At 44.6% G+C, this 24,250-nt stretch overlaps 1 protein-coding gene across 4 annotated transcripts in view; it reads right to left on the bottom strand.

The window, feature by feature from the left end:
* Positions 1-24,250, bottom strand: part of SEC22C (SEC22 homolog C, vesicle trafficking protein) — a 131,689-nt gene that overhangs the window by 67,990 nt on the left and 39,449 nt on the right. Inside the window, exon 8 of one of the 4 annotated variants that reach the window (XM_050942790.1) lies at positions 19,676-20,321. The exons of the other annotated variants lie outside the window; for them this stretch is intronic. Coding sequence (XP_050798747.1) covers positions 20,193-20,321 — 129 coding nt within the window. The 3' untranslated portion in view covers positions 19,676-20,192. Of the gene's footprint in view, positions 1-19,675; positions 20,322-24,250 lie in introns of those variants that run through there. 4 annotated transcript variants of the gene reach the window in all.

Genomic DNA, 24,250 nt, shown 5'->3' with positions numbered 1-24,250 from the left:
TTCTAAATAGTCCTGAACCACTTCTTTCTCCACAGAGGGCTGGTCACCTCCTTCCCATGCTGTGCTGCCCAGTGCAGCAGTCTGGGAGCTGACCTTGTTCGTGAAGGCACAGGCGAAAAAAGCATTGAGTACATTAGCTTTTTCCACATCCTCTGTCACTAGGTTGCCTCCCCCATTCAGTAAGGGGCCCACACTTTCCTTGACCTTCTTCTTGTTGCTAACATACCTGTAGAACAGGTTGCTGTTAACCTGTTGCTAACATACCTTGTTGCTAACATACCTTCTTGTTACTCTTAACATCTCTTGCTAGCTGCAACTCCAAGTGTGATTTGGCCTTCCTGATTTCACTCCTGCATGCCTGAGCAATATTTTATACTCCTACCTGGTCATTTTTCCAATCTTCCACTTCTTGTAAGCCTCCTTTTTGAGGTTAAGATCAGCAAGGATTTCACTGTTAAGCCAAGCTGGTCGTCTGCCATATTTACTATTCTTTCTACACATCAGGATGATTTGTTCCTGCAATCTCAATAAGGATTCTTTAAAATACAGCCAGCTCTCCTGGACTCCTTTCCTCCTCATGAAGCAGCAAAGAGTCCTATGGCACCTTATAAACTAACAGACGTATTGGAGCATGAGCTTTCATGGGTGAATACCCGCTTCGTCGGAGCCTCCTTCTTGTTCAGTCCAACTCTCAGTTAACTAGTGGAGAGCAGGTGTTCTATCACTTCAAAGTGGCCATTTGTGACAAAGTGACTCATCCACCAGGTATCCCCTAGTGGCTGGCTGCAGTGTTTTCCCTCTCCCTAGCCCCACGGACTGGCCACTCAGCTCTGCTGCTGCTAGCCTTCATCTTGTGACTGGCCAGGTCACATTTAGGCTTGCCCCTTTCAGGGTAAACCAAAGTTCAACTTAGTGATAGTCCCATGACCTCACCTCAGGTCATCAGCACAGATCCAGGCCTTATGGTCTTTCAGCCCTCAAGTTTGGGGCCTTCATGTTATCCCCTCGGTGAGGCAGTAGAGGAACCCACTCACTCCCTCTGTCCTGGGTTCCAGCCCTGGGACCCTCTCAAGGTCTGTCTCGCAGATGTCTTGCTTCTTTCCTGGACCATTTCCTACATCACCCCACTTTTTCCTGAGTGGGAGTGATTAGTAGATTGTGCTGAAGCCTGCCCCGTGGAGTCCTCACTTCTATGTTTAGCAAGCTAGCAAGAGAACAGCTAATGTGGGTACATCTACATGTGCTGCAAGTCATACTCCCAGCTGCAACACAGTCATACCTCAAGTCTGGCTTGCTTCACAGGTGTAGCAGGGCTGACGAGCCCATAGTGAATCTTTAACCTTTTCCTGACGAACCCCTTCCCATCCTAACAATGGCAGGAGGTTGGTCTGAGTCTGATGGAAACCCTCCCTCTCTCACTCCTGTTTGAACGCGATCTAATCTACCGCCTTGAATTTGTGCTAATAGCACCTCTAGATCCTGCCACTTACCCTGAACACAACATGCACCCAGAGGCATTGCCATGGCGTGCTTGTGGACCCAGGCAGCTCTGCCTAGAGGAAAGATTTGTCCTCTGCAAATACAGTCCCATGAAGTTTGCACAGTCCAGTTTATAGCATATCAAGTAAGGTCTGAAGGTCACATGCAAGGAAGATGGCTTGATAGGGTTGATTATCGCCTCTGTGGAAACTCCAATGTAAAGTCTGTCAGTTACTAAAGCTCCTTGGGGTCAGCTCAGTGAGTCTTTCCAACAGAGTTAACTAGTTCGTGAACACGGCAAGCTGTGCCTGGTGCTTGGAAGTGACACCATCAGGTGAGCAGAAGGGAGGGTTTTTCATTAATTTAATTACTTTGAAGGGATGTGGGGGCCACTTTTAGTTTTAACTTGGGGTGTCCAGCCAAATACATTTACATCCTTGTCTCACTGGTGGCCTGTATTGTGAGACACCCATTCATTTCCATTTGTGACATTACCCAGGATACAATCTGGACTGTTGAACAGCTGTGTCCCCTCAATTCTCTAGCCTAGGATGCCTTTTATACTGCCGTGCTGTAAGAACATCCACTCCTGGCCTGTTCACACACAGCCTCTAAGGTGCAAAATCACTCCCAGCGACGTTACATGAATGCCCTGGCAGCCATTCATGAATTACATATAGGGAGACACCAGCAAATTCCCAGTCCCCGCCTTGTCCCCAGAAATGTGCATCTTGTACTGCTCAGTACCCATCTCAACAGTACAAGTTCACAGAAAGTCCATCATTTCATCAAAGGAAGTTGAGATGAATCAGTCTCATTATCTTAAATGGAGTTTCCCTACATACGTTAACCAAACACCCTGGTTAAGCTAGAAAAATAAGATAAGTTTATTAACTACCGAAAGTTATTTTTAAAGTGATTACAAGTAATGACGCATAAAAGTCAGGACTGGTTACAAAAGAAATAAAAAAGTTAAACACAAGCTAATATTTAACTTAACAAGCTAAGTGAACTTAAAAGCAAAAAGGGTTTGTCTCATCGTATGTTTACAGCAGTCTGTACTGCCAGGACCACCCGTCCCCTACCTCAATGATGTTTCCATTGTCTTTCAAGCATTGTAGCTGCTATGAGTAGAGATGGGGGAGAGAGAGGTGATTTGGAAGCCAATGTCTCTCATTCTTATACCACTCTCCCCTCTTTGAGGATCACCCCCAGCTGAGATACAGGTGAAAAGAACCAGGTAAATACATGGAGGAGAGGTCCATCAATGGCTATTAGCCAGGATGGGCAGGGTTGGTGTCCCCAGCCTCTGTTTACCAGAAGCTGGGAACGGACGACAGGGGATGAATCACTTGATGATTACCTGTTCTGTTCATTCCCTCTGGAGCACCTGGCATTGCTCACTGTCGGAAGACAGGATACTGGGCTAGATGGACCTTTGGTCTGACCCAGTATGGCCGTTCTTATGTTCTTATAACAAGCAGTCTCTTGTGGACATGAGGTCTGACCTATCCTTGTGATGGAATGTAAATTTCTTATTCACACCTTCCCCCCTCAGAGACTGGACACTTACGTAGGTGACAGTCTTTTAACACTTGGTTGGTTGCTGGTTTGTCCTTTGCTTCTGAGGCTACGTCTACACTAGAAATGTCAAGGCGCTGCTACGGGAGCACTCCCGAGGCAGCGCTTTGAAGTGTGAGTGTGGTCATGCATGAGCACTGGGAGAGAGCTCTCCCAGCGCTCCTGGTAATCCAACTCCATGAGCAGAATAGCTCCAAGCACTTGGAGCCTGTCCACACTAGCACTTTAAAGCGCTCAAACTTGCTGCACTTGGGGGGTGATTTTTCACACTCCTGAGCCAGCAAGTTAGAGCACTATAAAATGTAAGTGTAGAGAAACCCTGAGAAACATGATGTGGGCCTGCGTTTCTTAAACTTGGAGCATGTTACAGCAATGATACGTAGTAGAATCTTATAACTTCACATACAGTGTTGATACACATATTTTACGAGGCCAGTAATGTTCAGCAAATTATGATGTTTCGAAGTATGCCTTACAAGGCATACTTTGCATACAATTTATCATAGTCTTGTAAAAGTGGTGAACATAATAGTATAGACTGTCACACCAGTGCAGGATGGGCATCTATCAGAAGTCTTCTAATACCCAGCATGCATTTCAAACTAAACCAAAGCTTTTCCGAGGTGACTAATGAATTTTTGGGGACCCATTTTGAGACACTTTAAAGGGGCCGGATATTCAGGGAGTGCTGAGCATTGTCCCTCTGAAAACCAGGCCCTTTTAAGATGCCTCAAGTTGGGCACCCAAAAATGGCAGCACCAAACAGCATTAGTCATGTTGGAAAACCTTCGCCTACAGTTTGTGTACGTAAGTGATGCATAGACCCTATGCTGGGCCTCTGTGCAGGGATGAATTTTAGCCTTTGGTCTTAGCAGAAGGCAGCTGGGTACCTTTTATACTCAGCTAGCTGACTTTTGCAGCTAGTGATGTGTCTAGAACTCCAGAGCCTGTCTAATAGACATGCGGCACTGGAAAAAAATGAAGCTGACTGGAGGCTGAATGTTTCACAGCACTCAAGACAACAATACACCAAACAAGGCAGAGAGAGCAAATGCTCAGAAGTTACCCATGGGTGAGTGAAACGGCAAACATTAATTTGAGCAGTTCTCCTGGATGATACTCCCCACATGAGAGTTTTGCAGGGATCTTAAACTGAAATCAAATCCCTGCTCAGGTTAATTTCTATTCTTCCTTTTCCTTCCCATCCTTGAGAGTCAATCTCATGAGGCTTCCTCCAAATTCCCCCCTGCACATTTCTCTGAGTTTGGGCAAACTGCTGCAATCTAAGCAAGTGCCCTGAAACCAGCCTGTGCCTGAGGAGTGCAGGGAAATCAGGAAAACATCATGTACTCCAAATACCTGGCTCTAATCAGGGCTTGAATGGAACCAGTGCAACTGACCAGGGCACACACAAAATTACACAGGGTCTCTAACTTAGCACCAGATACAAGCAGATCCAAGAATTTTGAGCTTGATTGCATATAGAGGGAGCCTCGCCACATTAAATCACTAGGGGAGGTTGAACCTGAGACTCTCAGTGCTAAAAGCATAACTCTTTGTCACTTGATCTTGCGCATGGCAGTAGTTGTCTCTTATCCACTTCTACAGACTAGCCACTAGAGGGGGACAAAGACCCACATTGTGCTACTGTGGGTTACATGTTCACTAGTGCGAGTCACTATAGGAGAGAGGGTATTGGACAAGACTGACCAATGCTCTGATCCAGGATGTTCCCTCCTCCATTCCTATGGATTTGTATTTCACCAAACCTAGAGGCAAAAGGAAAGATGGTCTTGTGGCTTGTGTGCTAGCCGCAGACGTGGGTGATGAGTTCAAGTTCCTCCTCCACCGGCTTCTTGTGTGACCTCTGGCTCGTCTCTCAGTTTCTCTTTTTTAAAAGGGGGTTCATAGCACTTCCCTATCCCAGAGGGGTGTTAGGAAGAGCATTACATTAAAAATGGTGAGGCGTTCAAATATTTCAGTCAGGAGGGCCATATAAATAGCTTAGGTTGGTTGGACAATGACAACAGAGTGGTCCGTTTCACTTTATTTCTGGCTCTCATGCACAATTACAATGCTGCAAAAAAATGCTGGAAAATGGATAATTCCAGGCACAAGAAAGGTTGTCTTTGTTTTTTAATTAATGAAAACATGTCGATTAACATTAGGTTTGGTTAATCTCTAACATGATAAATCCAGACTCTTGAGCAATGTCATTAAACCGACCCATCATCCGCTGTGTAGACAGCGCTAGGTGGACGGAAGACCTAGTAATACTGCCTCTCAGAGAGGTGAATTAACTACAGCAAAGGAAGTGTCTACACTGAAGCGCTACAGTGGCCCCGCTGGAGCTGTTTAACTGTAGACACAGCCTAAGGGCTTGAGTCAGCTACCATTTCTGCTGCGCTGATACTATCAAGGAGCCTTAAAGTGGCTGAAAGTGTAAATGCAGTTCACACTTACTTCAACAGCCCTTCACAAGGCCAGAGTGGTGTGAAGGGGCCTCAGCGTAATTAGGGCTGTGTCTACACTAGAGACCTTACAGCTGCACCACTGTAAGATCTCCTGTGTGGCTGCTCTATACCAGCAGGAGAGAGCTCTCTCCTGTCAATATAATTAAACCACTGCCAGTGAACGGCGGTGGCTACATCAGTGGGAGACGCTCTCCCACCGACATAACGCTGTGCACACTATCACTTATACCAGCGCAGCTTATGTCACTCCAGGGGGTGTTTGTTTCACATCCCTATCATAACCTAGTCCCAGATTTGGACCTTAGCGTCCAAAATATGGGGGTTAGCATGAAAACCTCCAAGCTTAGTTACCAGCTTGGACCTGGTAAAGCTGCCACCACCCAAAAAATTAGAGTGTTTTGGGGCACTCTGGTCCCCCCAAACCTTCCCTGGGGACCCCAAGACCCAAATCCCTTGAGTCTCACAACAAAGGGAAATAAACCTTTTCCCTTCCCCCCCCTCCAGGTGTTCCTGGAGAGAGACACAGAAGCAAGCTCCGTGAATCTAAACAGAGGGACTCCACCCTCCCCGTTCCCAGTCCTGGAAAACAGAATTACCGAGAGCTAATCTCTCTTCCCCCCTCACCCAGAGGGAATGCAAAGTCAGGCTAGTAAATCTAACACACACAGATTTCCCCCTGACTTCTTCCTCCCACCAATTCCCTGGTGAGTACAGACTCAATTCCCTGGAGTTCCCCACTAAAGAAAAACTCCAACAGGTCTTAAAAAGAAAGCTTTATATAAAAAGAAAGAAAAATACATAAAAATGGTCTCTCTGTATTAAGGTGACAAATACAGGGTCATTTGCTTAAAAGAATATTGAATAAACAGCCTTATTCAAAAAGAATACAATTCAAAGCACTCCAGCAACTATAGACATGTAAATACAAAAAAACATATAAATCACTATCTGATCTTTTGTACTTACAACTGGGAAACAGAAGATTAGAAAGGCAAGAGACAGAAAAAAATCACTTCTCATAGCCGAGAGAGTACAGGCAGAAGACAAAGAACAAAGGACTCACACACAAACTTCCCTCCACCCAGATCTGAAAAAGTCTGGTTTCCTGACTGGTCCTCTGGTCAGCTGTTTCAGGTACTTCTTTCCAGGTGTAAGAGACATTAACTCTTAGCTATCTGTTTATGACAACCCCTGAGCGACATAAATTTTGCCAATGTAAGTGGCATTGTTGGCATGGCCTAACTGAATCAGTCCCTAAAATCTGTTTGGTTTGTTTGGTTTTTACCATAAACCCAATGTTTGGGGCCTGAACTTCCCAACATAATCTTCTGAAAGGGAGCCAGGCTGAAGGTCACACTACTTTATTCTCTCACACACACAAAGTTCGGATGATTTGCTTTCTCTGACAAGCCAAGACCACTGGAGCACCTTCTGTGGCCATAGGTGCTGACTTCCCCTCTTTCATATGGGTGCTTGACCTTCCCACTCTCTGCCCTTGGCCCCACCTTCACTCCACCCCTTCCATGAGGCTCACCCCTGCCATGCCTCTTCCCACCTCTTCCCCACCCCCATTCCAACCCCTTCCCCAAGGTCCCCGCCCCAGCTCCACCCCCTCCCTGCCAATATTCCAACTCCTTCTCCAAATCCCTGCCCCGGCCCTGCCTCTTCCCCACCTCCTCCCCTGAGTGCGTCGCATTCCTGCTTCTCCCCCACAACCCAGAGCATGCTAATGCTGCCAAACAGCTGTTTGGCGGCAGCTGGGTGGGAAATGCTGGGAGCTTGGCGGAGGAGCGAGGAAGCGGCATGCTCATGGGTGGGAGGAGGAAGCGGGGTGGGGGAGAGGGGAGCTTGGCTGCCAGTGGGTGCAGAACACCCAGTAACTTTTCCCTGCAGGTGCTCCAGCCCCGGAGCACCCATAGAGTCAGCGCCTATGCCTGTGGCCTCATCAAATCTTTTTTCAGTCAACCCAAAGTAAACAGGAACTGAGGAGACAAGGGGAACAGAAGACAAGAGACAGAAGAGACTTTTCATTAGCAAAGGGAATGCAGAATAGTGCACTGAAGCAAGCACTGAAGAGATTAAAGCCACAGCCCCTCCAGATGCATTATCCAGCTCTGCACATTACCCCACACATCGTGACAAAGCTGTTAAGGAAAGCTGACTGGTCGACAGCTCTCTGAGTGAGTTATTTTCCAAGCTCCAGAGGTGTCTTTCTAGGAAGGTGGGTGGCATATGCCCCTGCTTCCAGTGATTCCCTGTCTTTGCAGCTGCATGGTGTTTATTATTGCCCACAATGACTTTCTTTTTGTAGTCAAAGACATGGTTAAAACATTCGTTTTCTAAGCAGGAAATATTATTTTCTGCCATACAATAAGCCAATTATTTTCAAAGCCTGGAGCCTGAGAAAGGCTGGACTTGTGGTTAAAATGGCAGGCTCAGACTTCTGAGATTGGGGCTCGATACCCAGTTTTGCCACAGACTCATTGTGTGAGGCCTGGTCGACACTCCAGAGCGAGGTCAACCCAAGGCAGCTGATGTCAACCTAACCATGGAAGCGTCTACACTTACATTTCGCTCCTGCCGACGTAAAGGCCCAGCTACACTAAATTAATAACTCCCCCTCCATGAGCAGCGTACAGCTAAGGTCACTGTAGTTAGGTTGACATGGTGTCAAGGCAGACACTGCGTTGCTTACGTCGACCATTGCTGGTTTTCAGGAGCTGTCCCACAATGCCCCGCAAAGACAGTACAATCAATACAAGAGCTCCCGATTAGGACGCCCACCGCTGACACAAGGAGCGTAGCGTGGACAGGCGCAAGTGATGTAACTACTGCAGTAGCTGTATGCCGACGTAAGTTAGGTCGACTTAATTTTGTAGAGTAGACCTGGGCTGAGTCACTCATCTCTGTGTTCCTCGACTCTCCATCTGTAAAATGGGGCTTAGGATATTACTTGGGTCTGTTTATCTATTTAGATGGTAAGTTCTTTGGGGCCTGCGTTCTTTTTCACTATGAGTTTGTGCATGCACCATGGGGCCCTGATCTGTCAGGGGCCTTTAGATGTTATAACAATAAATCAGAATAAGAATGATCTCTGGGGCTCCTGCTGCCTCTCCCCTCCCCTGTAAAGGCCACATCTCATCTCCCCCAAGCCACCAACATAACAACAGTCAGAACTTGATCCCTTATGAAGTGTAGAGTCACACACCCTTACCGCACACACCTCATCCCACCCCAGCCCTTTGCTGTCTCTTCTAGGCTAAGCGTGACAGACACTCCTCTTCACAGCCAACATGCCGGGGATCCAACAGGGGAACGCCGACACTAAACCATAAACAGCTACAGCCTGAACGAAAGCAGAAGTCGCTGGAAGGTCTCCCTTTGCCTTGGGTGGGCTTTGGATCAGGCACTGAAGAGAGCCCACGTGGCGGGAGACATCTCTCTCTGGCCAATCAGCCGGGCACTCTGGGTAAACTGCATAGGCACCAAAGCCCATCTCCTTGGCATTTCATTCCTGGCTAGCCCCTGCTCAGCTGGCCAGCTTCTGAAAATCCCTTCCCTAGGTGCCTAGCTCTCCCCGTCCATTGTATAGGGAGCTTGGACACCCTCCTTGGGGCTGAACTTTCCTCCGGGTGGGGGGTACTTCTACACAGCGAGTGGCAGCAGGTCTCAGAGCCAGCGTGGAGCTCATACCTCCTCCCTTGGCTTCACAGCCAGGCCATAACATCTACGCTGCTGTTTTTAGTTCCGCAGCACACGCCCTTCGGGCCTGAATCCGTCGCCCCGGACTCAGAGGCTGGCCGCCATTGGCTGTGTCGACTTACCCAGAGGAGTTAGGCATTGCAATGCTGATGGAGCAAAGCCAAAGTACCTTTAAAGATCTGGGCTAAGTCCTGGAAGGCACCTAGCACACCCCTGCATGCTGGCAGACTAACAATAATGATAACGACCTACCCCTCGAAACCAAACCAAGTCCAGAGTTAATTAGGACTTGTCCGGTTTATTTGATCATCACCCAGCTGAAGCCCTTCGAGCAGATTCTGCGGATTAATCACTCACCCCGATAACTTTTCCATTACTTTGATGGCTTGTTATTTCAGTGCTGGCATTGCCAATACATAATGAGTCCCGTATGATCCACTGACTCACAACTGCTTAGGCCAGCAATAATGTCTCTTTTTTAATTACAACAGCACTCATTTTAGAACTGGCTGATGTGCCAAGTTTCTAAGGAAGATGTTCAAGGGTGCGTGTGCAACTCATATTTCATAGTCTGTGTAAGCACCAGGAGGAGAAAAAGCCTAGGGCCGTTCTCTAATGGGGAAGACCCTAGGGCAGTGGCACCCCACCTTTCCAGACCACTGTACCTCTTTCAGGAGTCTGATTCGTCTTGCATACCCCCAAGTTTCACCTCATTTAAAAAACTACTTGCTTACAAAATCAGACATAGAAACACAAATGTCAGCACTGAAAAATTGCTGACTGTCTCCTTTTTACCATGTAATTATAAAATAAATCAATTGGAATGTAAATATTGTACTTACGGTTCAGTGCACAGTATATAGAGAGCAATATAAACAAGTCATTGTCTGTATGACATTTTAGTTTGTCCAGACTTAGCTAGTGCTTTTTATGTAGCCTGTTGTAAAACTAGGCAAATACCTTGATGAGTTGAAGAACCGCCCAGAAGACCCCTGGGTACCCCTGGTTGAGAAGCCCTGCCCTAAGGTTTACCTGCTGACGTGTTAAAACTACAACCGCCTCGTCTTCACTAGGCTTTTACCTGGTGTTAGTCACCACGTGCTAGCGAACACATGGTAAGAACACATCGTTTTTCCTAGTGAAGACAACCTCCAAGTGCAGGTCCGTAGCACTGATTAATCCTCACTGCAATCCCACGGAAGACCGGGCAAGGAGTCCAACTGGCTAACTGCACCATGATAGCACTTCTGTTTGGCGAGACAGGATGGAGAGCAGGGCTGTGTTCAGATCATCTAGTGACTTCGATGGAAGTTTGGAGCCTAAATATCTTTGTCAAACTGCGTGTCATAAACAGATAGTAGGGGTTAATAGAACAGAAGTACTTTATATCTCTTTTGCCTGTAAAGGGTTAACAAGATCAGTGAGCCTGGCTGTCACCTGACCAGAGGACCAATTAGGGGACAGGATACTTTTAAATCTTGAGGGAGGGAAGTTTTTGTGTGTGCTGTCAGTGTTTGGTTGTTGTTCACTCTGGGGGCTCAGAGGGATCAGATGTGCAACCAGGTTTCTCTCCAGTCTCTTTGATACAGTCTCTTATATGTCCAGAATAGTGAGTACTAGGTAGATAAAGTGAGTTAGGCTTATGTTTGTTTTCTTTATTTGCAAATGTGTCTTTGGCTGGAAGGAGTTCAAATTTGTATTTTGCTGAAAGGATTTTACTTTGTATTTGTATACTTAGGCTGGGAGGGTATTCCCAGTGTCTATAGCTGAAAGACCCTGTAACATATTCCATCTTAAATTTACAAAGATAATTTTTACTGTTTTTCTTTCTTTAATTAAAAGCTTTTCTTGTTTAAGAACCTGATTGTTTTTTTATTCTGGTGAGACCCCAGGGGACTGGGTCTGGATCCACCAGAGAATTGGTAGGGAGAAAGGAGGGAAGGGGGAGAGAAAGGTTATTTTCTCTCTGTGTTAGGATTACTTTCTCTCTCGGGAGAGTCTAGGAGGGGGAGAGAGAAGGAGGGGGGAAGGTGGATTTTCCTCTCTGTTTAAGATTCAAGGAGTTTGAATCACAGTAATCTTCCAGGGTAACCCAGGGAGGGGAAGCCTGGGAGAGGCAACGGTGAGGGAAAGAGTTTACTTTCCTTGTGTTAAGATCCAGAGGGTCTGGGTCTTGGGGGTCCCCGGGCAAGGTTTTGGGGGGACCAGAGTGTACCAGGCACTGGAATTCCTGGTTGGTGGCAGCGCTACAGGTTCTAAGCTGGTAATTGAGCTTAAAGAAATTCATGCTGGTACCCCATCTTTTGGACGCTAAGGTTCAGAGTGGGGAATTATACAATGACACTGCGCCTAGAAGCCCAGAGGAGAGTTGGAAAATCCACAACTTAATTTATTGTAACAAGATTTGGACTGAACTGCATGAGCCGAAGGGAAGACACTGATTTCCCACAGAACTCGAGTCACAGACTGCCCCCACAAGACACCATAAAGTAGCCAGGGAGTTACCATAGGCCTGATCCAAAGCCCACTGAAGTCACTGTGAGCGCTAGCGTGGCCTTCAATGGACTTTGGGTCAGTTCCTAGGTGGACGCCTGGGGTGGTGAAATGGTCCTATGCTCTTTTAGGGTTCGATTAGGTTTGTTAGGGTGTAACCTTGGTGGATGGAGCCCAGAGATCATAGGATCATAGGACTGGAAGGGACTTTGAGAGGTCTTCTAGTCTAGTTCCCTGCACTCAAGGCAGGGCTAAGTATTATCTAGACTATCCCTGACCGGTGTTTGTCCAACCTGCTCTTAAAAATCTCCAGTGACAGAGATTCCACTACCTCCCAAGGCAATTTATTCCAGTGCTTAACCACCCTGACAGTTAGGAAGTTTTTCCTAATGTCCAACCTAAATTGCCCTTGCTGCAATTTAAGCCCATTGCTTCTTGTCCTATCCTCAGAAGTTAACAAGAACAATATTTCTCTCTCTTCCTTGTAACAAATATTTATGTACTTGAAAACTGTTCAAAACTTCTTTTACTGTTAAAAACTGTTAAAAACACAAATTGATTCTGAAGAAGGAAATGAATTGATTGCAATTAAAAATAAAATAGGGCTTGTAATGCTCTTATTTGCTGCATCCTTTGTATGGATTTTTGGCATGATATTATCAGCCAGTCTAATTTCTGTAGATAAACAGACATACCAGACATACAGCTGCTGGTTTTACATGTGTGACAGTAATGCATCTTTCTGGACATTTAGCCTATGGTGGGGAGGAGGGGAGTGTTCTTGGTGTGTCACACCCAAAATGGAGGCTTTTTAATGATGGCTATTTCTCAGTAAAAGCAGCAAAGAATCCTGTGGCACCTTATAGACTAACAGACGTTTTGGAGCATGAGTTTTCGAGGGTGAATACCCACTTCGTCGGATGCCCAACGAAGTGGGTATTCACTCACGAAAGCTCATGCTCCAAAATGTCTGTTAGTCTATAAGGTGCCACAGGATTCTTTGCTGCTTTTACAGATCCAGACTAACACGGCTACCCCTCTGATATTTCTCAATAGTGAAGGATACATTTTAAAAATACATACATTTAGGTCCAGCTTTCCTCCTGCACCAAGATCTACTCAGCACAGGACAGGAGAGGGTCAGACCTGGATTCTCAAGCTGCCCTAGCCTCAAGAAAAGTTAGAGCAGCCTAGGCACTACTCTAACTTACAACAGCTAGCTATGTTCTGTAGGAGACCATATGCCAATGGCAAATTGGCTTATCATAGTAGAGTTCTGCCTCCTACAGGCCCTGGCACACCCCTCCCATTCCCAAAATACCCCCTACACCTGGTGACAGACAGACAATGGCACAAAAATCAGTGCTGTCAGCTAAATGCCAGTGGACAATTCCCCTCCACTAGAGAGATTTATCAGTTTGACAACTGGGCCTGGAGCAGAGGCAAAGAATCCAGCTCTTAAAACCCAGAAGATACCTACAGATCCTATTCGGGATGGGACTATGGGGCAGCGTGATTCTCTTGTTGTTACAAGGAGGAGGGTGAAAAATTGTTCTCATTAACCTTGGAGGATAGGACAAGAAGCAATGGGCTTAAATTGCAGCATGGGAAGTTTAGGATGGATGTTAGGACAAACTTGCTGTCAGGGTGGTCAAGCACTGGAACGAATTGCATAGGGAGGCTGTAGAACAGTGTTTCTCAAACTGGGGTTGCCGCTTGTGTAGGGAAAGCCCCTGGCAGGCCAGGCCAGTTTGTTTACCTGCCCTGTCCGCAGGTCCAGCCGATCATGGGTCCCACTGGCCGCAGTTTGCCGCTTCAGGCCAATGGGGGCTGCTGGAAGCAGCAGCCAGTAAGTCCCTTGTCCCGCACCACTTCCAGCAGCCCCCAGTTTGAGAAACACTGCTGCAGAATCTCCATCATTGGAGGTTTTTAAGAACAGTTAGACAAGCACCTGGCAGGAATGGTGTAGTTATTACATTGCCCTGCCTTGAGTGCAGGGGACTGGACGAGGAGACCTACTGAGATTCCTTCCAGTCCTACACTTTTATGATTCTCACTTACACTAATGTCAATCAGGAGTAACCCCAGTGGAGCCAGGGGAGGTGCACTGATGGAAGGGGAGCAGCATAAGGTCCTTAGAATGTGGGCTGCTGGGATACGTGTCTCCTTCTGCTGGGCCATGCTGGGTCTAGCCACCCCCTGAAAAGCAGCAGCCCCCTCGAGAGGGTCACTGGATTTCTCAGCGTGTTGCTATCCCAAGCAGAATAGCAGAGTAGTTTTTTCCTGCAATCAGCTCCCCAGGGACCTGGTTGCAGGATCTGGGCTGTAGCACCTAATCCAAAGCCTACTGAAGTCAGTGGAATTTGGATCAGTTCTTTAAGGAATGTCCATTCTGCAGTTAGACCCCCTCGACTGGGCCAGTGTCAGTTAAATGTGGTTTAACTGTGGTGTAAACATTTGGGCTTGGGCTGCAGCCCCTGTTCTGGGATGGGTCCTAGAGCCAGGCTCTAACCCAAACCTGAATGTCTACACCACAATTAAACAGCATCTTAGCCCCTGCCCCGCAAACCTGGCACAGGCCAGCGGCAGGTTTATAACTGCAGCATAGACACACCCTTAGCATGCAAAGACATTGATGGTGAACGGGATCTTTCTAAGCCCACTTTCGAGTTGGAGCCACAAGAGCATTTAACACAATAATAGACAATTTTAGGTGGAAGAACCACGTTTTCCATGGTATAAGAACAGGAGTTTCGAGGCCCGCTGAATGCTGGTTCTTTAGAAACAACCGAATGCGACAGAAAGACACACTCATTCGTTTAAAAAGTAGGGAGGACAATATATAGAAATCTCCATAAAAGCCTAATATTTTTGGAGAAAGACAAAGAGTCCTTGCTCCTGAGCCTCGCAAGAACACTAGCAGCAGATGGAGAGGATCCAAGAGCTGGAAGGCAGCCAAACCATGTTTCATTGCCAAGCCCTGTAGTTCTCTCTCAGACACCCAGCATTATACACAAGTCTCCACTAAAGGACTGGGACTTTTGCTCTGTCTCTGAAGATGGAAGGATCCTTTTAGCCCCTCCAAGAGGCAAATGGATTTTCTCACCTCCTAGTATTTTTGCTCTGCTTGAGTGAGTTCCTACCTCGTGATTGGGGAGGCTGCGTGTGTGGCTGGTCTGTCTCCCTTCTATATCAATGGGAGTTTTGCTGTTATCTTCAGTGGCAGAAGGATTGGGCTATAAACCCCTGAAAATTGACTTCTTATCTAACTCTCACATTAGCTTTGTTTGTAATCATTTGCAAGTTTATTGGGTGACATCCTGGGCCCATTCAAATCACAGGCAAAATTCCCACTAACTTCAGAGGGCCAGGATTTCACTCCTGCTGCCTTTCTCCTGAGTATCCCAAGTCTCTCTACAAACAGCTAAGCTAGTACCTCATACAGACTGATAGATAGGAATAGTAATGAACTAATAATACCTTGTTCTTATATAGCACTTTCCAGCTGTAGATCTCAAAGCACTTTCCACAGCCAGACAAGTGTCATTATCCCCATTTTACAGATGAGGAAACTAAGCCACAGAGCAATGATATGACTGAGGTCGCCGAGCAAGCCAGTGCCAAAAATAGAACCCACAGCTGTTGAGTCCCAGGGCAGGGCAGGGCAGGGCAGTGCTCTACCCACTAGGCCACACAGCATCCCCTCTAAGGCAAGTAAATATTATTCCTGCATTACTTGTAAGGCATTTAAGTATTACCACATAATCAGCTTGTGCATGGAAGAATATGTTATCATTAGCTCATCCTCATCATACCCCTGTGAGATACAAATGGGGAACTGAGGCACAGAACAGTACTTGCCCAAGGTATCAAGGTCACACAAGAAGCTTGAGGCCAAGCCAGGAATTAAAACCAGGTTTCCTGAGTCCAAGTGGAGTGCGCTAACTGCTAGGCTACAAAGTGGAAAATGACTTACTTGTCTTGGCTAGGAAAGAATGTTGCCTTCAGATTAATCAAAATCAAAGGTACAGACACTGATTTTGGCCTTGAACCAAGACATAAATACTGTAGTTTTCCTTTTTGCTTTGCTTAAATTTTCAAACACTGGTTAACTTTTTTTTAAGGAATATGTTTTGCACCTCGATATTTATACCCCCTTACTGGAGTGGTTTCTCGAGCACAATCAATTCCCTTCCTGAGTCCTTAGAGCTCAGCTAGAAAGCCCCAATCATCAGGAACCGGAGGGTTAATATTTAGCACAACCATTCGTCAAAGAACCAAAAACAGGAAAGGACAAAAAGAGGCTGCAATTTTTTTAGGTCTGACAAATTGCCTCAATGCAGTTAGGCAAGTGGACTTTTCTTACTGGAGTGTTCCCCCTAATGTGTCTGAAGTGCTTTATGTTTTGTAAAATCCAAAACAAAATCTATCTGGGAAATCTTATTCTTCATATAAGCAGGTTTGGGTTTGTTTTTTTTAAAGACCCACTGATAATTCTCCATCTGTCCGATTCCCCAGTGGCTTGAGAAATGCAGCATTAGCTTGGACGCTGACGCCTCTTAGTGGTTAGAACAGCGATTGGCACTTAAAAAAGCCTGAAATGTAACCAGAGATATCTTCAAAACACATTTCACTTAGGCCACATCTACGCCAGGAAAAGGTGTTTTACACAGGTGTTAAAATCCTAGCCTAGACAAGGTAAGATGTAGTGTTAACATGGGTTAGTTAACGTTTTAAAATGCATCCCGTTTCCTAGTGAAAGCGTCTCTTTAACCAAGAAGTTAAATACAATGGAACCAGCTAATAGTGATCTAAGGTGACCCTGCTCCTAACGAAGTCAGAGGAAACCCCGGTAATGAACCCAAAAGGAGCAGGATTAAGCCTTTTTAGTAATAGGTATGTGTGTGTGTTTATAGCATTTGTTCTCCTTAAGGAAGAATATAGATATACATGAAACTTTCATTAGAAAATGAGGCAATGTAAGGAAAAATTCAGCTACCTCAGTGCTTTAAGAACTATACTAGAGCTGGAATGAGGGAGAAAATACCAAAACGCACCTAAGTGACTTAGGAACCAAAGTCCAATTTTCAAAAGTGACAGATAGGAGCCTAAGTTCTGTTGAATTCCAGGGAGTTTCAGAGCCTCAGGGCCAGATTTTCAAAAGTAGCTTTAGGTGCCTAAAGCAGCAGACAGACACTCACTGGGAGTTTTCAAAAGTGCCTGAGTAGGTTAGGTGCCAACTCCCTGCTCTTGGAAAGCCTACCAGGTGCTTATCTACAGCTTTAGGCACCCAAAAATACTTCTGAAAAGCTGGCCATAGGGCCAAGATCCTCAAAGGTATTCGAGTGCCTACTTGCCACTGAAATCATTAGAAGTTAGACACCCATGTACCATTGAGGATCTGAGCCTAAGTCACTTCTGAAAATGTGACAAGTTTCCAAGACACTGGCACTTTTGAAAATCTTGCCCCCACTCTTCAGTTGCGATTTGTCTCAAATTTCATCTCATTCCTCCTGCAATTTCAAATTAAATAGGGTATTTTTTCTTCCCTTCCTGTCAGACCGGTGTTCAGCATCCCACTGCACCATCACACAGATACAATGTCCTACAGGAGGTTAAGGAGATGGACAATAAACTAAAGGAAATACTATAGGAATTCCTACAAATCTGAGATGAAGGCTTTATCTGCGCTGCCTGGCAGATGCCTGCCTGAATCACTGCATCACGCAACAGTTTGTGTCCTTGACTTCAGTTATTAGCAGAAAGGTGCCCTGGAAGTTGGCCCTCTAATGAGCCCAATCCCCACCGCACAATTTATGGCACTGATGCAGGAATGAGCTCCATGCAGGAGAGCCCCTCTGTGGAAACCACTGACATCACAGGCCCCACGCGAGTGCAAAGGCTTGGTTATGCAGATCAGGGCATAAGGCTGTGTAGAGAGCTAATAAGAAATAGAACGTTATATGCTGCAAGACCGGCTGGAATAAATAAAGTGCTCAGGTCTAACAGCTTGCTGGATTAGGGAGACAAGGCGGGTGAGGTCATATCTTTAACTGGACAGTAAGCTTGTCTCTCTCACCCACAGAAGTTGATCCAATTAAAGATATCACCTCACCCACCTTGTCTAATATCTTGGGAACAACCAACAACACTGCATACAGCGTGATGGACTCACTTCTGCACTAACAGGTCACAGGAAGAACTTTTCCAAAGTTCCAGCAGGGCTGACGCCATGCAGGGGTCTGCATCCCAGTGGGTTAGAGTTGGATACAGTCAGTACACTGAGAGATCACATGGAATGGGCATATATCATTTGTTGAAAACTGACTGTTCTGCCTGAGCTAGGTTACAGAGGAAACAGTGGTCCTGACCTCCAAAGGGCCAAAGACAAAGAATACACTGCACCGGGGGATGGGAAGGCACAACTGAAAGTTGGATCGTCATAAAGCAGCACAGAATTAAGTAAATAAATTAATATTGCAATACTATGAATGAGAGATTCCACCTCTGGAAGGGAAATGCATGCTGTTAAGACACAAACTTCTCAGACCAAAATCTCTCTCACAGAGTGGCCTAATATTACTGGGAATATTTACTTTTTCCTCCTTCGCAGATTTAAGCTCCGCAGAGTCTGCCTCAATATTTCTACAATACTTAGCACCATGGGACTGCAGATTTTACTAGGGACTCTGGATGTTACCATAACATAAACGTAGGTGCTCAGACCTGGTGATAAGAGCCATAGAAGTACCCGGATGGATATTACATGAATAATGGTTATATACCTTTAAGAGATGGCTGAACATGTAAAACAGATGCTTATTTAGGATATATAGGGTCCACTCTGCTAAGACCACCCAGCTTCCATCTGTGATTGGAATCAATGGGAATTGCACACCCAGAGGGGATGCCCATCCCAGCAACTTGTGTGTCTTGAGTGCTGGAAGTAATGGGGAATGGCAGGTCACACATCCTGCCCTCCCACATCTGAATGGGCTGCATGAACTGAAAGACTTTTTTGGCCTTTGCCATCAGGCAAGTGTGGATTGTCAGGTCCGATCCTACCTGGGACTCAGCACGTCCAACTTTCAGTCAAGTCAGTGGGAGTTGATGGAGTTCAGCACCACAGAGAACAAGGCTCTTTGACTGACTGGCCTAATACATATTTATGTGCGCTAATATATTCCATAGCTGAATTTTTTGCACAATTGCTTTTTTTTTTAAACTGTTCCACACCAGAGCCTTTGAAAAAAAGGATTTTGTATGTTAATATATTTCATTGTGTAATGAAATAATGAATCTCAGCCCCTCTCTCTAAACTTGTGCCGTGCTACGCTGACTAGTGCTTTACATTTCAATAGCCATTATTTCAGTCCCTCTATCTTCTCTGCTCCTTCTCACCTCCTCTGATACAGAATGACTTTTATTCTACCAAATGTAATTAGGCATGGCCCTGTGTTTTGATTACTTTTTATTCTTAGAAGTAGCAGAAATCAGTTTTCACCATTTAATTACTCAAAATTGTCTGTTTCAAGTATCCAAAACTAGTCTTCCTCTTTACCTGAGAAGCAAATGTAAAAAAGACATTCTAAAAAAAAAACCACACAGTGAAAATTAGAAGTGCGGCTTTTGGGTCTAAGAATCAGATATGAAAACTCTAAGCATGAAATCTGGTCTACAAATCCCAAAATTCAGTTTTTCAAATATGAAAAAGTCATCCCAATTTTTACAAGTTGTGTGTCTGCAGTCCCACCACCACCCCTCCCCAGGCTGGATAGTTGGTTGTCAGTTTTCAAATGCCTAATAAAATACTTGACAATGGAAAATATTATATGCATGTCCACCCATTGTTTCATGATTTCTACCAGCTGACGATCTGGTCAAAACATTTCAAGTTTGAAGATTCTGACACAAAATTCAGAATGCAAAACGCTAGTGCAACCACATTCCAGTCACTGTTCCTCTTTAATATTAATCAACTTTCATTTCTGACATAGATTAAAAAGCATCTTCTGAGATGCTGTAAACAGTAGCCAACATTAAAAACTCATTGGCTATTCCACAGGGAGCGTAATAACTTCTCTGCTCTTCTAGCCCCAGGCATATACTGTGGATACCACAGGTCTATGGCATAGTGACTGATGAGTTCTTAAGATGGTATCCACTGCTGCTTGCCCTTAAGGGAAACAAATTTGGGGGCCTAAGCAGGCTGTGTGCCACCATGTTTTTGATCCATTTAAGGACCAACGGCTGTTATAATGGCAGGATTCTTTCACTTTTAACCAGGACATTCATCAAACCTGCCTCAGGAACAAATAATGCATTCCAAGCTGATCTTTTTCCTGGCGACCTTTACTGCTCCAAACATAGTTCTAGATGTACCTGGTCACATTCAAAGGAAAGCATCAGCACAAAAGTTGAGTTGCCAAACGCCCAAGGTAAGGCATAGATGTGCAGGCCTTATCACAAAATTGCACTTTCATCACCAGAGAAATTGCTCCTCCTTTGGCATGACGCTCCTCTCATCCTCCTGCCTTCTCTTCTCAGAATCTTCAGAAGAAGATGAAGCTGTAATTGCTTTCTCCCATAACACTGAGGGAAAAGAAAAAAAGGGCAAAGCAGTTGCTCTATTCCATTTGGCATTCTAAGAAGAAACATGCTCTGAGCAGTCCTTTATTTACCAGAAAAACAGAATTCTAAGGGGGGGAGCAGTTCAGAAGAATAAGGCTCTCATTTGTTACCAGCTAAGTTTTACCACATTGTACCTCATTACAGCATAAACACTTCCGTTAAGCTTCAGGTTGGAAATATCTATACATTCCAGCACCGCTAGTTAGCATCTCAACAAGGCTGACTCAGCCCTTCAACTTTTGAAGGTAGATACACTAGGGCACAATCAAAAGTGAAGCTAGAGTTGAAATTGTGGTAACCTGGCTCTTTCAGTGCATTTATGGTATAAGAACGGCCCTACTGGATCAGACCAAAGGCCCATCTAGCCCAGTATCCTGTCTTCCGACAGTGGCCAATGCCAAGTGCTTCATAGGGAATGAACAGAACAGGTAATCATCAAGTCATCCATCACCTGATGCCCATTCCCAGCTTCTGGCAGAGGCTAGGGACACTATCCCTGCCCATCGCCATTGATGGACCTATGCTCCTTAAATTTACCTAGTTCTTTTTTGAACCCTGGTATAGTCTTCGCCTTCACAATACCCTCTAGCAAAGAGTTCCACAGGTTGACTGTGTGTTGTGTGAAAAAATACTTCCTTTTGTTTTCAATCTGCTGCCTATTAATTTCATTTGGTGCCCCCTAGTTCTTGTGTTATATGAGGAGTAAACAACACTTCCTTATTTACTGTCTCCACACCAGTCATGATTTTATAGACATCATCATATACCCCCTTAGTCGTCTCTTTTCCAAGCTGAAGATTCCCAGTCTCATTAATCTCTCTTCCTATGGAAGCTGTTCCATACCCCTAAATACTTTTGTTGCTCTTTTCTGTACCTTTTCCAATTCCAATCTCTTTTCAGATGGGGGTGACCAGCTCTGCATTCAGTATTCAAGATGTGGGAGTACCATGGATTTATATAGAGGCAATATGATATTTTCTGTCTTCTTTAAACCCTTGCCTAATGATTCCCAACCTTGTTAGGTTTTGTTTTTGTTTTTTTAATTGCTGCTGCATATTGAGTGGATGTTTTCAGTGAACTATCCACAATGACTCCAAAATCTCTCCCAAGTGATAACAGCTAATTTAGACCCCATCATTTTATATGTATAGTTGGGATTATGTTTTCCAACGTGTATTACTTTGCATTTATCAACACTGAATTTCATCTGCCATTTTGGTGCCCAGTCACCCACATGGTATCCCACATCAACTTGGGTCATGTTTACACTAGGAAAAGGGCAGATTTTTAACATGCATTAACATCCTAGAGTAGAAAAGGCAGCTGTGTTTTAACAAAAATTGTTAGACCAGCTAAGAGTTACTAAAACTACAACTTTCCTTGTCTACACTAGGCTTTTAAAGGGTTAAACACACCTTTTCTCCTAGCAAAGGCAAGGCCTTGGAATTTAGAAAACACCTTATATTTACACATTGGAAAATGGGCACAGGACTCAGTAACTCAGACCTTATCTCCTTACACATCACCTTTGGATCACTGCTTCTAAGGAAATCTAGGCTGATATAAGGTTCTTGTTAAGGGGATGGAAGAGAGGAGTGTAGGATAAAAAGCTAACAGGAGAGTGTAAGAAAATGCAAGTTACACTTATGGCTCAAATTAAATCACCCCAACTCCCTTCCACAATCACCAAATGATCTAAAAGGAGTCTGACTTGTCTTAATTTAGTACACTGAACTTCATTTTTTTATGGGTCTCCTTTGTGTGGACTTTAACAATTCCATTGTCTTCAAAATATTTTTTTTTTCGTGTGACCTTAGCTAAAGATTGGCTGCTGCTCTGCACCACAGATGCAGCTCCAATTAGTTGCTTTGGGTCCTAAATAACAGAATAGGTTGCAAGATCAGATAGATCTTGTTAGTGCTTTGTGCGGTCCAAGTTTAAACAGCCCCAGGGATGAGCATCCATCTCTTTGAAGGGCAGCTTTCAGAGAGTGTAACATATCACTGAAGCAGCCCACCATGACTACATGCAAACATTTCTCTCTCTGAAAAACAGAGAGCCCACACAGATCGCCCAGCAAGTGTCAGGGCAACATCTGAACCAGATTGGATTTAAAATGTATTTGTTAAATAAGCTCAACTTCTCTCCAAGTTATTCTCAAGATATATTTTCCAGCCTTCAGTAGGTATGTCAAGAGTTTGGTATGTATATTTATATTTTATGATGCAACATTGATGAAAAGCTCGTTTATCCTGTTTGATGCGTTTCATTGATTTCTGAAGATATAAATGAACACAGCCATTATAAAAAGTCATTTATTTTTACTCTAATCATATTAGATATGTACATATATACACACACACACGTGCAAAAAATGACTTTACATACATATACACAGGTTCAATTGTTAATGCAGTGCAAAAAAGTTTTTTTTTTAAAAGGTACCAGCCAGCCTTTCAAGAAACCTTAACTGATCTTTGGTTAAAAAAGGTGGGGAAGAATGGGTCAATATTTCATAAATCGGCAAAGTACTCTCAATATTTTAACTGTAAGGAAAGTTTACTCTTGGCCTATTTTCTTGTGTTGTATTTCTAGAGGAAGAGAGTTTCCAAGCAACTTAATGTGAAAATTGAAAGTGAGAATTAAGTGGATAAACAAACTATTTAAAATGGTCTGAGGTTCTGACAAAAAAATTGATTCCTTTTAAAGATTTGATTCAATACAAAGCACAATCCTAGTGTTCTGATCCCGATTTTCTGTTCTCAAACAGTAAAACGCTCATTTTATTAAATCCTGAAGGACTCATAAATGTAAACTATGTTATCTCTTTTCCTGTTTTAGCAAAAGAAAGTTTAAACACATTATACACACACTGTGCACAGAATTAACATACCAAGAAGCCAGTGTAAACATTTACAGAAAAAAAATTAGGACAGTCAGTGGTTAACTTGACCTCTCCTTGGTCTCTGAATCACAACCCAAGCTGGAAGAAGAGTTCAGATATTAATGGACATACACTGCTAAATGTATGTTCCCTAACATGGATTTTCTAGGCAGGCTTACCCACATTATAGAACCTAATCTCTGTGAATGGTTCCCTTCCAATCCTACTTCCCTTGTAACAAATCTCTACCACGTGTTTGTCCATGCACCAGACATAGGATCCAATGGGACAGGCAGATGATGTACTGAGAGATTTTGCTGTATTGCTTTCCTAAAGATTCTGGGGTTGGATGATCTTTCCTGTAGGTAAATCCAGTGATTCATTTCATTATCCTTAAACCCAGCATCTCAAACAGGATGTACTCAAGGCAGCTAGCCCTCCCATCACTTGTAACACCGGGGCTACGCATACCAGCTGAATGAGAGCTACTGCAGGTATGTCCTCCCTGCGCTGGAATTCACAGCTCCAGACAGTAGTGTTGATGTACCCAGGTGTTCTAGATGCCCAAGTCTATGCAAGACCAGCTTTATTCAGATACGTTTAGTGGAGACAAGTACAACACTACCAGGATCAGGGTGCATGGGAGACGTAGAAATCAGATCCTGTCATTAAGGTTAGTCCCCACAATGGTTTGTCCATGTACAACATAAATCTCCTACCCCTTTTCCTAGCAGAAACAGCCTTCCCTGTTTAAATCAATGCGCTGCCACCTGGTTAAGAGTGCCTAGACGACTAGCCAGAGGTATACGCACCATGTCCCATAACCTCAGCAAGGCAGAGCCTAGTATGGAAATTTAGAAAACAGATTTGTTTATTCTTAGTCATCTTTGTGGCTTATTTTCCAATAAGAACTCTGTTCATATGAGCAGAACATGTTACAAGTGCTCCTAGGCTGAATGTTAAGAAAGGTTTCCCTGACAGAACTGGATTTCTGCCCTGATCACCA

The sequence above is a fragment of the Gopherus flavomarginatus genome, chromosome 2, assembly GCF_025201925.1.
Source record: "Gopherus flavomarginatus isolate rGopFla2 chromosome 2, rGopFla2.mat.asm, whole genome shotgun sequence".
In the NCBI taxonomy this organism is placed as follows: Eukaryota; Metazoa; Chordata; order Testudines; family Testudinidae; genus Gopherus; species Gopherus flavomarginatus.
Note: the sequence above shows the minus strand (reverse complement) of the source record. Positions and strands in the feature narration are given on the sequence as shown.